Source organism: Cynara cardunculus, assembly GCF_001531365.2.
Source record: "Cynara cardunculus var. scolymus isolate 2C chromosome LG 14, CcrdV1, whole genome shotgun sequence".
Taxonomy (NCBI): domain Eukaryota; kingdom Viridiplantae; phylum Streptophyta; class Magnoliopsida; order Asterales; family Asteraceae; genus Cynara; species Cynara cardunculus.
This window is the reverse complement of record NC_037541.1, coordinates 11,837,288-11,851,847: the sequence shown is the minus strand read 5'-3', so window position 1 is coordinate 11,851,847 and position 14,560 is coordinate 11,837,288. Positions and strand designations below refer to the sequence as shown.

General features: G+C 32.8%; 3 protein-coding genes across 3 annotated transcripts; 1 reads left to right on the top strand and 2 right to left on the bottom strand.

Moving 5' to 3' along the window:
• The first annotated feature begins 317 nt into the window (after positions 1-317).
• LOC112526741 (probable carboxylesterase 8) lies at positions 318-1,463 on the top strand. Its single transcript, XM_025137146.1, has one exon. It carries the CDS (start codon positions 339-341, stop codon positions 1,338-1,340), a length of 1,002 nt encoding a protein of 333 aa, XP_024992914.1. The 5' UTR covers positions 318-338; the 3' UTR covers positions 1,341-1,463.
• A 231-nt stretch (positions 1,464-1,694) lies between these two features.
• Positions 1,695-4,372, bottom strand: LOC112526429 (glyoxylate/hydroxypyruvate reductase HPR3-like). Its single transcript, XM_025136713.1, has 2 exons — positions 3,899-4,372; positions 1,695-2,236 (listed from the first exon to the last, which is right to left on the bottom strand). The coding sequence occupies exons 1-2, from the start codon at positions 4,370-4,372 to the stop codon at positions 1,709-1,711; spliced, it is 1,002 nt and encodes a 333-aa protein (XP_024992481.1). The 3' UTR covers positions 1,695-1,708.
• An 872-nt stretch (positions 4,373-5,244) lies between these two features.
• Positions 5,245-9,326, bottom strand: LOC112527037 (glyoxylate/hydroxypyruvate reductase HPR3-like). The gene is made up of 2 exons (XM_025137517.1): positions 8,856-9,326; positions 5,245-5,772 (listed from the first exon to the last, which is right to left on the bottom strand). Exons 1-2 carry the CDS (start codon positions 9,324-9,326, stop codon positions 5,245-5,247), a joined length of 999 nt encoding a protein of 332 aa, XP_024993285.1.
• Between the last annotated feature and the right edge of the window lie 5,234 nt (positions 9,327-14,560).

Sequence of the window (14,560 nt, the reverse complement as noted above, 5' to 3'; positions counted from 1 at the left end):
TATATATAATTATATAATATAACTTAATTAATATATATATATATATATATATTAAATACTAATAATATTAAATATAATATATTATTAAATCAATTTAATGTTTTATAAATTTTAAAAATATCCCAATTCTCAACCATTCAACACATATATTAGGTACAACTACTCATCCTTCCTTAAAAGACACATTCACACTCACACTCACACTCAGTAGGTGTGTCTATATATACACACACACCACCATACATCTATATATATACACACACACACCACCATATATCTATATATATATATATATACACACACACACACCACCACATATCTCTATTGCCTTCACAGCCATGGCTGAATCGGAATCCAATTTGGATCCTTACGAGTTTCTCAAAATCAAACAAAACCCGGATGGCTCACTCACCCGATTTGCTCCGATTCCATCATCACCCGCCACACCCCAACTCACTACCGATTCCCAACTCGCTCTCTCCAAAGACATCCCACTCAACCCCACCACCACCACCTGCCTCCGCCTATTCCGCCCGCCGACAACCACCACGGGGAAAAAAATCCCAGTCATCATCTACTTCCACGGCGGTGGCTTCATCCTCTTTAGCGCAACCTCTTTTCCCTTCCACAATTCTTGCTCCGCCGTATCTGCTCAGTCTCCGGCTCTCGTGATCTCCGTCGAGTACCGCCTTGCGCCGGAACACCGTCTTCCGGCGGCGTACGACGATGCTGTGGAGGCGATATTGTGGGTGCGTGACCAGGCTCTAGGTATAGGGATCAACGGTTGCGACGAATGGTTGACTGAGCTTGCTGACTTTTCTAAAGTGTACTTAATGGGAAGTAGCTCTGGTGGAAATATCGTCTACAATGCAGGTCTACGTGCGCTTGATATGGATCTTGATCCGATCAAGATCGTAGGGCTCATAATGAACCAACCGTTTTTCGGTGGGGTCAAGCGCACCGAAACAGAGCTTCGGCTAGTAAATGACCGTATTGTCCCTTTGACGGCGAATGATCTCATGTGGTCTCTTGCACTGCCTGAAGGCTGTGAACGAGACCACGAATATTGTGATCCATTACGAGATCAAGACAAATCTTATAACGAAAAGATCACCCGACTCCCGAAATGTTTGATCAAAGGTCATGGTGGGGACCCATTGGTGGATAGACAAAAAGAGTTTGCAAAGATGTTGGAGGCACGTGGTGTGCACGTGACGAGGAAATTCGGTGACGATGGGTATCATGGTGTCGAGATTTTTGATACCAAGAAGGCACAAGTCTTGTACGATGATATCAAGCGTTTCATTTGGTGTTTTGATGAAAAAAAGTCAACTTTATGATCGATGATTTGATTTTTAAGTTAAGATTGTGGATTTTCTAATAAGTTTGTGTTTCATGTAGATCTGTATGGATTTCCGATAACAGTTACTTGGATCACATGTTTTATAATATGTGTGGTGTTGTTAAAGAAAAGTTTGCAGTATGTTGTTTTCGTTCTTTCTCAACAGATAAAAGTTGCAAAATGATTCAGATCAAAACTAAACTGTTAGACACTCGAATGGTACGAAATTTCAAATGTAGATCAGAAAGCAAACCAAATGATACCCAATATATCATATCGGGTCTGTGAGAATAAGATGTATGCAGACTTGTTCTCTAACCCAAATAGTAGAACGACTATTTCTGTGAAATAAATCAAAACTTTTGACTAGAATTCATTGGGAACAGGAGTAAGCAAGGGTTTATTCATGAAAAACGCTTCTAAGTTACCAATCAAAACGTCTACAGCATCATGAAAAGACTCCTCTGTACAAGCAGTTATGTGAGGTAAAAGCACAACATTGTCCAATCCAAACAAGTCCTTAGGCACATCCGGTTCGTTTTCAAAAACATCCAAACCAGCACCAGCAATCTCGCCTTCAACCAAACACTTAACAAACTCCACCTCATCAATGACGGCCCCACGGGCCACATTCACAATGACCCCTGTTTTTCCTAATGCCCTCATAACTTTGTTGTCGATCATATGACGTGTGGCGTCAGTGAGCACACAACACAGGATGAGGGCATCGGAATCCGATGCCAGTTGGAGGACATTTGGGTAGAAAGTGAAAGGTGTGGAGTGTTTCTTTTGCTTTGATGTATATGAAACTCTACAACCCATGGCATCTAATCTTGTGGCAACTTTTGACCCAATGTTTCCAAGCCCAACAATCCCAACTCTCTTGCCACCCAACTTAAAACCATAAATCATTAGAAAAGAGTTAATACAATAAACAAAATTCAAGCCAAAAGTTAGTTTTTATATGGGCAAATTGCATGAAAAAGTAACGTACTTTAACTTAATTCCTATTTTGGGGAACGTACTTCCAAAATTTCCATTTTGGTACCTAAGATGTAAAGTTTTAAACATTTAAGTACCCGGGTAACCTGGTGAAGACTAATTTTAGACTAAAAAAAGACTAATTTTAGATTTAAAAAAATCCACGTCACTGACCACGTCAGCAAATAATACCGAGTTGGATACCACATCACTCGCCACATCAGCATGATAATTGGTTAGTACTTCAACCAGTTACCCGGGTACTTAAATGTTTAAAACTTTACATCTTAGGTACCAAAATGAAAGTTTTAAAAGTACGTTACCCAAAATAGGAATCAAGTTAAAGTACGTTAATTTTTCATGCAATTTGCCCTTTTTATATTTTGGAAACTTGTTTTGTTTTTTTATTTGGTAAACTGTATGAAAAATAACGTACTTTAACTTGATTCTTATTTTGGGTAATATATTTAAAAACTTCCATTTCAGTACCAAAGATGTAAAGTTTAAACATTTAAGTATCCAGGTAACTGGTTGAAGCATTAACCGGTTACCATGCTGATGTGGCAAGTGATGGGATGAAATTGAGTTGAATAACAAATAATACTGAGTTAGATATCACATCACTCGCCACATTAACATGGTTGCTTCAACCGGTTACCCAGGTATTTAAATGTTTAAAACTTTACATCTTAGTTTTTAAAATGAAAGTTTTAAAAATACGTTATTTAAAATAGAAATCAAGTTAAAATACTTTACTTTTTTCATGCAATTTGTCTTTTTTTTTATTTTACTTTAGTTTGCGTCATGTGCTAATGAACTCTTTTTTTTAAAACTCAATATTTAAAAAAAGAAAAAAAATATTTTTATGTTTGAAAAATAAGAGTTATTGAATTTAAATGATTAAAAGAAAGATTAGAAGGATACTCGCGTAATACAGCGAGATACATCTCAATTTTAATGTTTCATTTTATTGTCTCTGTCGATCTTATAATACAGTTTTATATGGTTTTGAGAAGGAAAACGTTTTTATATTTTTGAATAAAATATAAATTTAAAAATATCATAAAAATTTGAAAAAAATAAATTCGTATTAGTATTAAATTAACTATTTAAAAGTTGTTGTTTTTTTTATAATTTCTTTAATTCAATTTTTTTATTATCATTTAATTTAGGTTTAATAACGAAGTAATTTATTTTTAATAATATAATTTTTTATAAATATAGTAATTAAATATTCTATTAGAACTCAATGAAATCTTAATTATATTTTAGAAATTTTGTATTTAAAATAAAATGTTTATCATGTATTTGATTATATTTATCTGTATTTAGTTACACGAATTCAAACATCAAACTTTAATAAGTTGTGCTTACACACAATTTACTTATAATCTTGAGTTTTAAGTAATATGCATTAATAAACAATACTTTATATATAAAAAATTGTTTTTAAGGATTTTTGTCAAATATTTTATAATATAATATAAGTATAAAAAAAATGAAATGATTAAATAATATAATTGATATTAGAATATTTAGAATAGAATAACCATTTGATTAGTAGAAAATGCTAACCTTGGAACCAAGAGGATACTCCGCCGCAGCCGGCCAACGTCCACCGCGAACAAACCTATCACCGCTGCTAATTCTCCTCATGACATCAATCAAAAGTCCTACAGCAGCGTCAGCTACATCGTCAGAAAACACATCCACAATGTTACTCACTCTAATTCCACGGCGGCGACATTCAGCCATGTCGATGTGGTTGACTCCGGTGGCGGAGGAGACAAGGAGTTGCAGCGCCGGAAGATCTCGTAGCACCTCCGCTGTAATCGGAAACATGCCGGAGCATAAAACGACTTTAACGGACTGAGCGTAGGCTTTAAGGAAATCGTGAGTAGGTAACGTGGATTCGTACGCTTTCAGGATCTGAAACTTGTTGGAGAAGTAATGTTCGTGGATTGCGAAGACAGGCGGAGGACGGAGGACAAGCACTTGCCGGAGATCCGATGATTCCGGCAGCGGAGAATTGTGGTGCTCTGAATCCATTAAGAGAAAAACTGAAATTTACCGATGGGTGGCCGACGGTTGATTTGCAGTGGCTGACTCGCACCACCGATTTATATTGGATGCTAATTTGGGTTTATCCCAAAGCCAAAATACAATGGATCGAATATTCTTAAAAAATATTATATTATAGAAATAAATTTTTATTTATTAACCTGGATATCCAACCTACTATGCGAGCTGATTAATTACAGAACGACCACCTGCGTTGCAGATAGCCCGGAGTCACTGCATTTGAACCTCCGTGACTACAAGGGGAGTTTTATTCCTCATTGGATTTAAACCTGAGACCTTCTGATACATTTGACCTTTGGAGCCAAGCTCAAACCAATCAGACATCATCCTTATGGTTAGAAATAAATTTTTTATTTACTAACAAATTTTAATATCATATTAATATTATTATTATTACAAAAAGAATAACTAAATAACAGAACACAAAAATAGTTAAATCATGTGCAAAATCACATCTGATTTTTACTAACAATGAATGCAAGGGTATGGGGACGACATGAACTGCAACCTCCGATCGTGGCTGAAGTTGCGTGAATCACATGTGATTCTACTGTTTTCTTATTCTCTTATTTGATTATTGTCAGTATGAATTTGATTCATCATCATCATTATTATTAAACAAAATAATACTGTCATAAAAGAACACTGAGATCGTTTACATGCATGTGTCTTGCACACAATACACTGTATGCTACTTCAACTGATATAAAAAAGTGTATTGAATGATTTCCAACTGATGTTTATGTTTTTGAATAGAGATACKTAAATAATAACGTTCGAAGGTTTATAATATTAAAATGGAACTTTTAGTGATTATGATAATAAAACAGACCGTGTGACTAGAATTCATTGGCAACTGGATTTAACAGACTTTTGTTTGTGAAAAACGCTTCTAAGTTAGCAATCAAAATCTGTGCAGCATCATGAAACGCCTCCTTTGTGAAAGCAGTTCTGTGAGGTAAAAGCACAACGTTGTCCATTCCAAACAACTCTTTAGGTACGTTTGGTTCGTTTTCAAAAACATCCAAACCAGCACCTCCAATCTCACCTTCCACCAAGCGTTTCACTAACGTTGCCTCGTCAATGATGGCCCCACGGGCCACGTTCACGATGACCCCTGTTTTGCCTAACGCACTCATGACTCTGCTGTCGATCATATGACGCGTGTCGTCAGTCAACGCACAACAGATGATGAGGACGTCAGATTCGGAAGCAAGTTGGAAAACATCTGGATAGAAAATGAAGGAAGTAGAGTGTTTTCTTTGCCTCGAGGTATACGAGACTATGCAACCCATGGCTTCTAGCCTTGTAGCAACTCTTGACCCAATGTTTCCAAGGCCAACAATCCCTACTTTCTTGCCTCCTAACTAAAAACCATAACATCAAAAGTTAACTTATTTTTAACTAACTGGAAAAAACCTTGTTTCGTAAGACATATCTTAGCTTCTAAACATATATTTAAAAAGCTTTTGAGCAATCTCGAGGGGCATTTTTGTCCAACTTTTCCCAATTATGATCTGGAGCAGCCCAAAAAAGGGAAAGCTGTGGAGACGACAGACTCGCCAATTAGGCACACCGTGAGGCTGTCTACAACAGACCGGAAGGTTAGCATTCCTGTTTTCCTATTTCAATTTTCGGGAGTGAATGTAGGAAGTGCAGACGGTGGATCAGGTGTGAACATTCAACCAAAGGCGTCTTGGGGATCGGCAATAGCTAAGCATTGTGGCCATCACAGTTCCAACTATGTATGACTGGCGTACAACCTACGGGTTTCTTAGCCAAAAAAATGAAGTAATTTTTTAACAAGTCATTTTAACTCATTTTACATTATCATTTAACTTATTTTCTGGAACATGACTAATTTATGAGGTAACTCATCACCAAATAACTGGTTAATTAAAAAGCAATAAAATAATTGAATAATAATTAAAATAATAATAACTTTAATTTAATAATTTATGTGGGCTATTTTTATGATAAAAATTTCAGGCTGGTCCCAATTAGATGGCTTTGATGCATTTCATGCATTTCCATGGTGTGTCAACCCACTATGGGTCAAATCTCATGACACATGCCATGCATATTTTATAAAACTAATTATTTTATTAAGGAATTTAAATCTTTATTTTAATAATAATTTTTGCAATCAGATAATCATACTTGATTTGTGTAAAAAGTTGACTACTGATAATTTCAATTGACTTCATGTATTTGACAAAAACTTTTAAAAATCATTTTTTATACATGAAGTATTGTTTATTAATGCTATTACTTAAACTTCAAGATTACAAATAAACCGTGCGTAAATACAACTTATTAAAGCTTTATGTTTGAATTCATGTAATGAACTGCAGACAAACAAAGTCAAATACATGATAAACATTTCATTTTAAATATAAAAAATTAAAATATAATTAGCATAACCATTGAGTTCTAACATAATACTTAATTATTATCTCTATAAAAAAATTATATTATGAAATCAAAAATATATTACTTCGTTATTATCTAAATTAAATTATAATAAAAAAATTGAATTAAAAAATTACACAAAAAATAAGAATTTTTAAATAGTTAATTTGATATTAATATTGATATATTTAATTTTTAAATTATATGATATTTTTAAATTTATATTTTATTTAAAAATAAAAACATTATCCCTTTCTCGAAACCACATAAAAACTGTATTATAACATCTATAAAGACGGAATAAAACGAAACATTGAAATCGAGATAATATCTCTCGTTGCATTGCGCGAATACCCTTCGAGTTTTAATAATAATTTTTGCAATCAGATAATCAAACTTGATTTGGGCAAAAAGTTGACTGTCGGTAACTTCAATTTACTCCATATAAAACCCGTCTTCAAGGATACTAATGTAATGGGAATTTTTCGGCTCAATGAACAACTGAGGCTAGCTAGAGGTGTCTGGGATCGAACCAATGACATGTATTGTGTATTTGAACAAAGTCAATCGATCCCTTTGCCCAACTGTAAACTTTTTAAGATATATAAGTTTGAAATCATAAGTTTTTTTGGATGAAATAGTAAGATTTTTTGGTTGAAACCATAGACATTAAAATTTTTAAGGTATTTAAATGAAAAAGGTAAGAAATAAACCATGATGTCAAAGTTGAGGATGGTGGTTAGAAATCAGTTATGCTTTTAACTGTTTAAATAATTTAATGTTTTAATTTACTTCCGTTCCTTTTTCAAAATTTATTTTATACCCTTATTATATTAACTGGAAGGGTACTCGCACAATGTAGCGAGATACATTTCGATTTTGATGTTTCATTTTTTCTTTGTCTCAATCGATATTATAATAAGGTTTGATTTGGTTTTGGGAAAGCGATAATGTTTTTATTTTTGAATAAAATATAAATATAAAGATATATCATAAAAAATTGAAAAAAAAAATATTGATATTAGTACCAAACTAACTATTTGAAATTTCTCCTTTTCTTGTGTATTTTTTTAATTAATTTTTTTATTTTTGGTTTAATAATATAATCTTTTATAAAGATAATAATCAAGTATTTTGTTAAAACTCAATTATTATCCTAATTATATTTTAAATCTTTTATATTTAAAATGAGATGTTCATCCTCTATTTGATTATGTTTACACGAATTCAAACATTAAGCTTTAATAAGTTGTAGTTACACACAATTTATTTGTAATCTTGAATTTTAAGTAATATGCATCAATAAACAGTACTTCATGCATAAAAATGGTTTTTAAGAGTTTTTGTCAAATGTTTTATAATATAATATAGACTAATTAATTAATCTCGTTGATACATTCGAAATGAGTCCAATATTGAATATTTTTAGAATTACCTATATTGTTTATGTTAACACAAATAAAAAACAACATATTCTTAACATGAATTGTATACGTGTATTATAAAACCATATCTTTTTAACTAATTTTTATTTCTATATTACGATTATATGATAATTAAGGTGCCGTTTACCAGGTAAAAGACATCTTAATTATCGTAAGGTAAGCGCTTATCAAGTCACATTACTTTACTGGATGAATATGACAAAGATTAAAAATCTTACATGGTAAGAGCGAAGACAAAAATCGAGAGTCTTACCCGGTAAGTGAGAGCGATGACCCTTACTATGGTTAGCGCTTACCGAGATAAATTGTTGCATACGATGTGTTTTGGTGAATAAAATCTTACTCGGTAAGTAAACGATAGTATTGAATTTTACCAGTTAGTGCTTACTGAATAAGTGTTTAAGTAAAAAGCCCCTTAGTTAGTGCAATCACTTTGAAAATTTTCTAGATCAAATCTGGTTGATAAGCTGATTGATGAACCAAATACTTTTGGTAAAAACTAACTGATAAATTAGTTGAAAAACATAAAATGTTTTTGCATTTTGCATGAACTCCATTTTTGAGATTAATTTTTTTTTTGATAAGCTACTTACCTTGGAACTAAGAGGATACGCTCCTGCATCTGGCCAACTACCACCGCGAACAAACCTATCTCCGCCACTAATTCTCCTCAGCACGTCCACCAAAAGCCCTACAGCGCCGTCGGCTACATCATCAGAAAACACATCTCCGACGTTAGTCACTCTAATTCCACGCCGGCCACACTCCGCCATATCGATATGGTTGACACCGGTGGCGGCAGAGACAACGAGTTGGAGTTCTGGAAGTTTCCGGATCACATCCGCCGTGATTGGATGTATGGCGGAGCATAGTACGACTTTAACCGACTGCGCGTGGGCGTGGAGGAAGTCGAGAGTAGGTAATGGCGAGTCGTATGCTTTCAGGATCTGGAATTTTGAGAAGTATTGTTCGTGGACAGAGAAGACAGGAGGTGGACGGAGGACTAATACTTGACGCAGATCCGGCGATTGCGACGGTGTAGAGTGGTGGTCTTCTGGATCCATTTGAGATTAAGGAACTGAACTTCCGATTGGTTGGCCGTTGCAACACCAACTAACAAAAAGAGTGGTGTATTTTTGAAGGATTGCGTTCCTGACACGCAAGATTGCGGGATGCGGATCGAAATGGGAAGTATCGGAAACCTTAAAAAGGTTGATGTTGAAACGTATTCAAGTGGAAAATAGCCTCACATTGTTAAAGCATCACCGTGGCTGTTTGGGATTGCATATAAAAATAACTTATTGATTTATTCTGGTATGACACCAATAATAATCACTGTTGAGTGTTTGAATAAACAACTTATATCGATGACAAACTAGTAATAAAAAGTGTTTTAGAAAGTTAAACCCTTCTAACTTATAATAAGTTGATAAATACTTTTGTAAAAAAACATAAGTTGTTTCAACGCACAAGAACCTTCTTTTCTTTTTTCATCCCAAATCCATCTCATCAAATTGAGAATGGTGAACTCAATGATCATTGTTATAAGAATCTATTTTTTTTGGATTGAATTAATTTTTATAATATCAATAATTATTATTCATATATTATTTTAATATAATATATATAGGGGCTCATTCAAGAGAGAACTGATTAGTTTGTAGTAACTGTGAGATCCAAGCTCAACCACGAATCAACGGATAAATTAGGAAATTAATAATTATGATAGTTTGAGTTAAAATTATAATTAGAGGGTTTTTAGGTACTTTTAAAAAACTTCTCTCTCCTCTCTCATCTCTCCAACTTCCATTTTCCGGCTTCCGGTGAACATTAATCCGGCAGGTACCAAGTAATCACAAAGATACACAATGTGATACCCATTGTGATATATTGTGATACCAGCTCAAACCTTAAAAACAAAGATACACAATGTGATACCCATTGTAATGCACAATGTGATACCTATTGTGATATACTGTGATGCCGATTTCACCGGAGGCCGGAGATTGGAGGTCAGAGAGAGGAGAGAGAAGTTCTTTAAAAATATCTAATATGCTCTCTAATTATAATTTTAACTCAAACTACCATAATTAATAATTTTTTAATTTATCCGTTGATTTGTGGTTGAGATTGTACCTCACAGTTACCACAAACTAATCAGTTCTCATTTGATTAGTCCCCTACACACACACACACACACACACACACACACACACATATATATATATATATATATATATATATATATATATTATCCACTAACATTAATAATTTGAGATCATGTGAGATTAAAGGTTTTTCGTGAGACCCGTAAGACCAATTTTCAATCCTTGAATTAGATCTACAATACGAACATTCATAATCACAAAATTGCCACGAGACTTCTCAATAATCATAAAATTGTCACCGTGCAACTTTAGACCATTAGATCATTAGCTTATAAAGTTGATCAATAAACATAAATTGGTCTTACGGGTCTCACGAAAAACCCTTGATCTCACATGAACCCAACCAATGAAACATATATTTAGAGAGCTTGTACAGTATGTCGAAAAGTTATACTTATAAAGACTGATTTAAAGTAGTTTTTGACTCTAACGAAAAATAATATAAAATAAAACTGATTCTAAACTGCTTTATACATGCGTTCCAATCTTCTTGGAATCCATCATTTACGTATATCAGTATTATAGATCAACTAGACGTATAATAAAGAAACCAAAATATAAAAGTCTGTATAATATATTATACTAAAAGCTTTATATTTTAAAACAACAAAAAAGAACCTTAAATTAAGAAAATAACATGAAATCCACTTAAAAAAATCATTCTTCTGAGATTCATCAAAAATCAAAATCGAAAATTAGAGAAACTACGATAATAAATTTAGGCTAAAACATTATAATGAGATAAAAACCACGACATATAAAAATAAGCACCGATTTTTTTTGAAATCCTACTTCATATCTTAAATTAAAGAGAATTCAATTAAAATAGCTTTGACCGTATGATTTCATCAACCATTTCTCTTCAAAAATAACGAAAATAGTCACAGGTCCGCAATTGGCTGCTCTGCAATTTACGGATGGGTCAAAGTGTAAAAAGAAGAAGATTTTGAACTAGTTATGTAATTGCAGGGACCAAATATGTAAATTTAAAAAAACACATTCTTTATGGACCTATAACTAATTTACATATTTGATCCCTGTGATCGTGGAACCGGTTCAGAAACCTTTTTTTACACGTTGACACCACCGTAAATTACGGATCTACCAATTAAGAACCTATTGTTATTTTTGTTATTTTAGGAGAGAAATGACTAAAAGGTAAAAACCATGATAAAAAAATAACTAGTTTAATTAAATTCACTGAAGTAAAACACCCGCAACACTTTCTACTGACCAAGAAAAAGTGGAATTCAATTAAAATGCAAACGTGCATGGTGTGAAAAACGTGGACACATCCGATCATAAATCTAATCGTAAAAGTAAAGTAAAAACAACCCGAGACTAAAATATCCAATCGCTTCATCTCCGTTTATTTTTGGTCATATTTTTAAGGAAAATTGATATTATAACCATTTTGCTTCGGACTTTATTCAAAAGTTAATAAGTCTACAATACTCAGGTCCGTAATTATTGCGGGCCCATTAAACAACAAAAATCTAGAATTTTTTGGCTCAGGTTCGTAATTATTACGAATTTGACCTAGAAGTGTAAATGATACGAGACAACTCGCGAGCTATTCGAGATCGACTCAGTTAAAACTCGGTCAACACTCGACTCGAATAGACTCAGCTCAAACTTGAATTCGACTGGACATATTAACGAGTCGAATCGAACTACCCAATACTCGACTCGAACTACCCAATACTCGACTCGAAAAACTCGTGAGATACTCCATTTTTTATATATAGTTAGTTTTAAAAATATAATCAGTTTTACAATATAATGTAATAAAAGTGTCTTATATTTTTAAATATTTGAACGATATTATGCATTTTTAATTATAAAAACTATATCAATATTTTTTTTATTACAATCATAATTAAAAAGGACAAAGAAATCATAGAAGTGTTGGTGAAGTTGTCCCACATTGAAAGAGAGATAATAAAATAAGAATGAAGAGTTGTTATAAAAAGAGAGAGATGTAAATGAAGCTTGTAATTTTGTGTTTATTATGATGAAGTTTGAGGTGCATGCCTTTAGTTTTTTAAAATTAAAAAAAACACTTTTAAGTTTTATAATTTATAAGAAAAGACCTTAAAATTTCATAAATTTCAACAGATGAGCTTGATTCAAGCTTCAAACGAGCTCGAGTTCAAGTTTAAAGATTGCAATCGAGTTCGAGTCGAGTTCTGTTTTTAACTATTCGCGAGTTTCGAGTCGAGTTCGAGCTTGATAAATGACTATCGAGTTCGAGTCGAGTATACTGCTACCGAAGCTCGACTCGCATCATTTACACCCCTAAATTCTGACCTAAAACCCATTTTCCTTGAATCTGTAATGTCAGATCCATAAGTGTCCACCTTGGGGGTTCATAGGAAAATGGTTTTGGGTCGAATGCGTAACAATTGCGAACTGATGATTATGGACCTGACTCAAAGACGTTGATTTTTTTATCGTTTAATGGGTCCGACCTAGTGACTTTTGGGTAATTGGCTTATTCATTAGCCTAGATTTCTTAGTTGGGTTTTTGTTTGTTGTTTCATTTGCTCAATTTGTTGTAGTATTCTGTGAACTTTGGTTGTTCTTTGTCTTGTATCTAGACAGTCTTGGTTGTTGTGGGTCCTGGTTTTGTTCGGATCTGTATTGGATACTGTGAAATATAGATGGATTGTGTATTTACAACAATTATGATGTCGATTCTTTTAGAAAATAAGGTACCATATTTTATTTGTTGGTCTATTAATTGTAAGAAATGCTGGTTATGATTCATTTTAAAGCAATTACATTTGTCGATTTTTTTTCTTCTATTGTTTCAGGTACCAAAAAGTTATGTGTGTTGTTGTCGCTCGATGATATGGTGGAGATGTTAGGGATGATCTTCCTCGATATCCAACTAGGATACCAACAACATGTAGGCAAAAGTTAATTACTGGCAACTTTAAAGGGTCCTATATGAAACCCTCCTCCAAGGTTTTGGCTCACTCAGCGACTGAAGCTAGTTAGGGGCCTGCATCGAGCCCAAAACCTGTTTTATATTTGGACAAAGTCATCCCACCTTTTTACCAACTGAGTTACACGTCAGTTACACGATACCAACAAGATATGAGGTATAATAAAAATCATTTCAATTTCATGTATTAATCTATACTATATTGTAAAGCATTTGACAAAAACTCTTAAAAATCTTTTGTATACATAAAGCACTGTTTATTGATACATATTACTTAAAATTCAATATTACAAGTAAATTGTACATAAGTACAACTTATTAAAGCTCTATGTTTGAATTCGTGTAACTAACTGTGGATAAACATAATCAAATAGATAATAAACATCTCATTTTAAAATATAAAAAATCTAAAATATAATTAAGATAAATGTTGAGTTCTAACAGAATATTTAATTATTATCTTTATAAAAAATATTATTAAACCTAAATTAAGTTACTTCGTTACATTAAATTAAATTATAGTAAAATTTTTGAATTAAAAAAAAAAATAAACAAACAAGAATTTTTAATTAGTTAATTTGATACTAATATTGATATATTTTTTTGCAAATTTGATATGATATTTTTAAATTTATATTTTATTCAAAAATAAAAACATTATCGATTTCCCAAAACCACATAAAATCGTATTATATCGACATGGATAAAAAATAAAACGAAACATTGAAATGAAAATGTATCTCGATTCATTGCACGAGTACCCTTATAATTTTTTAAAATTTGAATTCGTTAATCTTCTAATTTTTCTAAAGTTAATGAATGTAGCCAAAATAATGCAAGGTATTAATAGAAGCAAGAATCTAGAGCCGCCTTTAGAGTGCGTTCGATACTCTGGACATGACAGAACATGGATTTTGTTTAACAGACAAGATGGTCGGTTATATTTCACACCTTCAGACTAAAGAAATTGGGCCATAAAGCAAGTATACAAAATAGCCCAACGTCGTCTTTTCCAAGTAATAAGTGGTACAAGTACCGGATTATCGTCCACAGGGACTGTAGCCAAAGTTAAATTAGAGTTAAATAAAAGAGATGATTTCAGATGACGAAAACGAAGACTTTAGTTTGATTCCGAGTTAACACAGGTAAAATAACAGAATAATAAAGCAGAATAATAAAG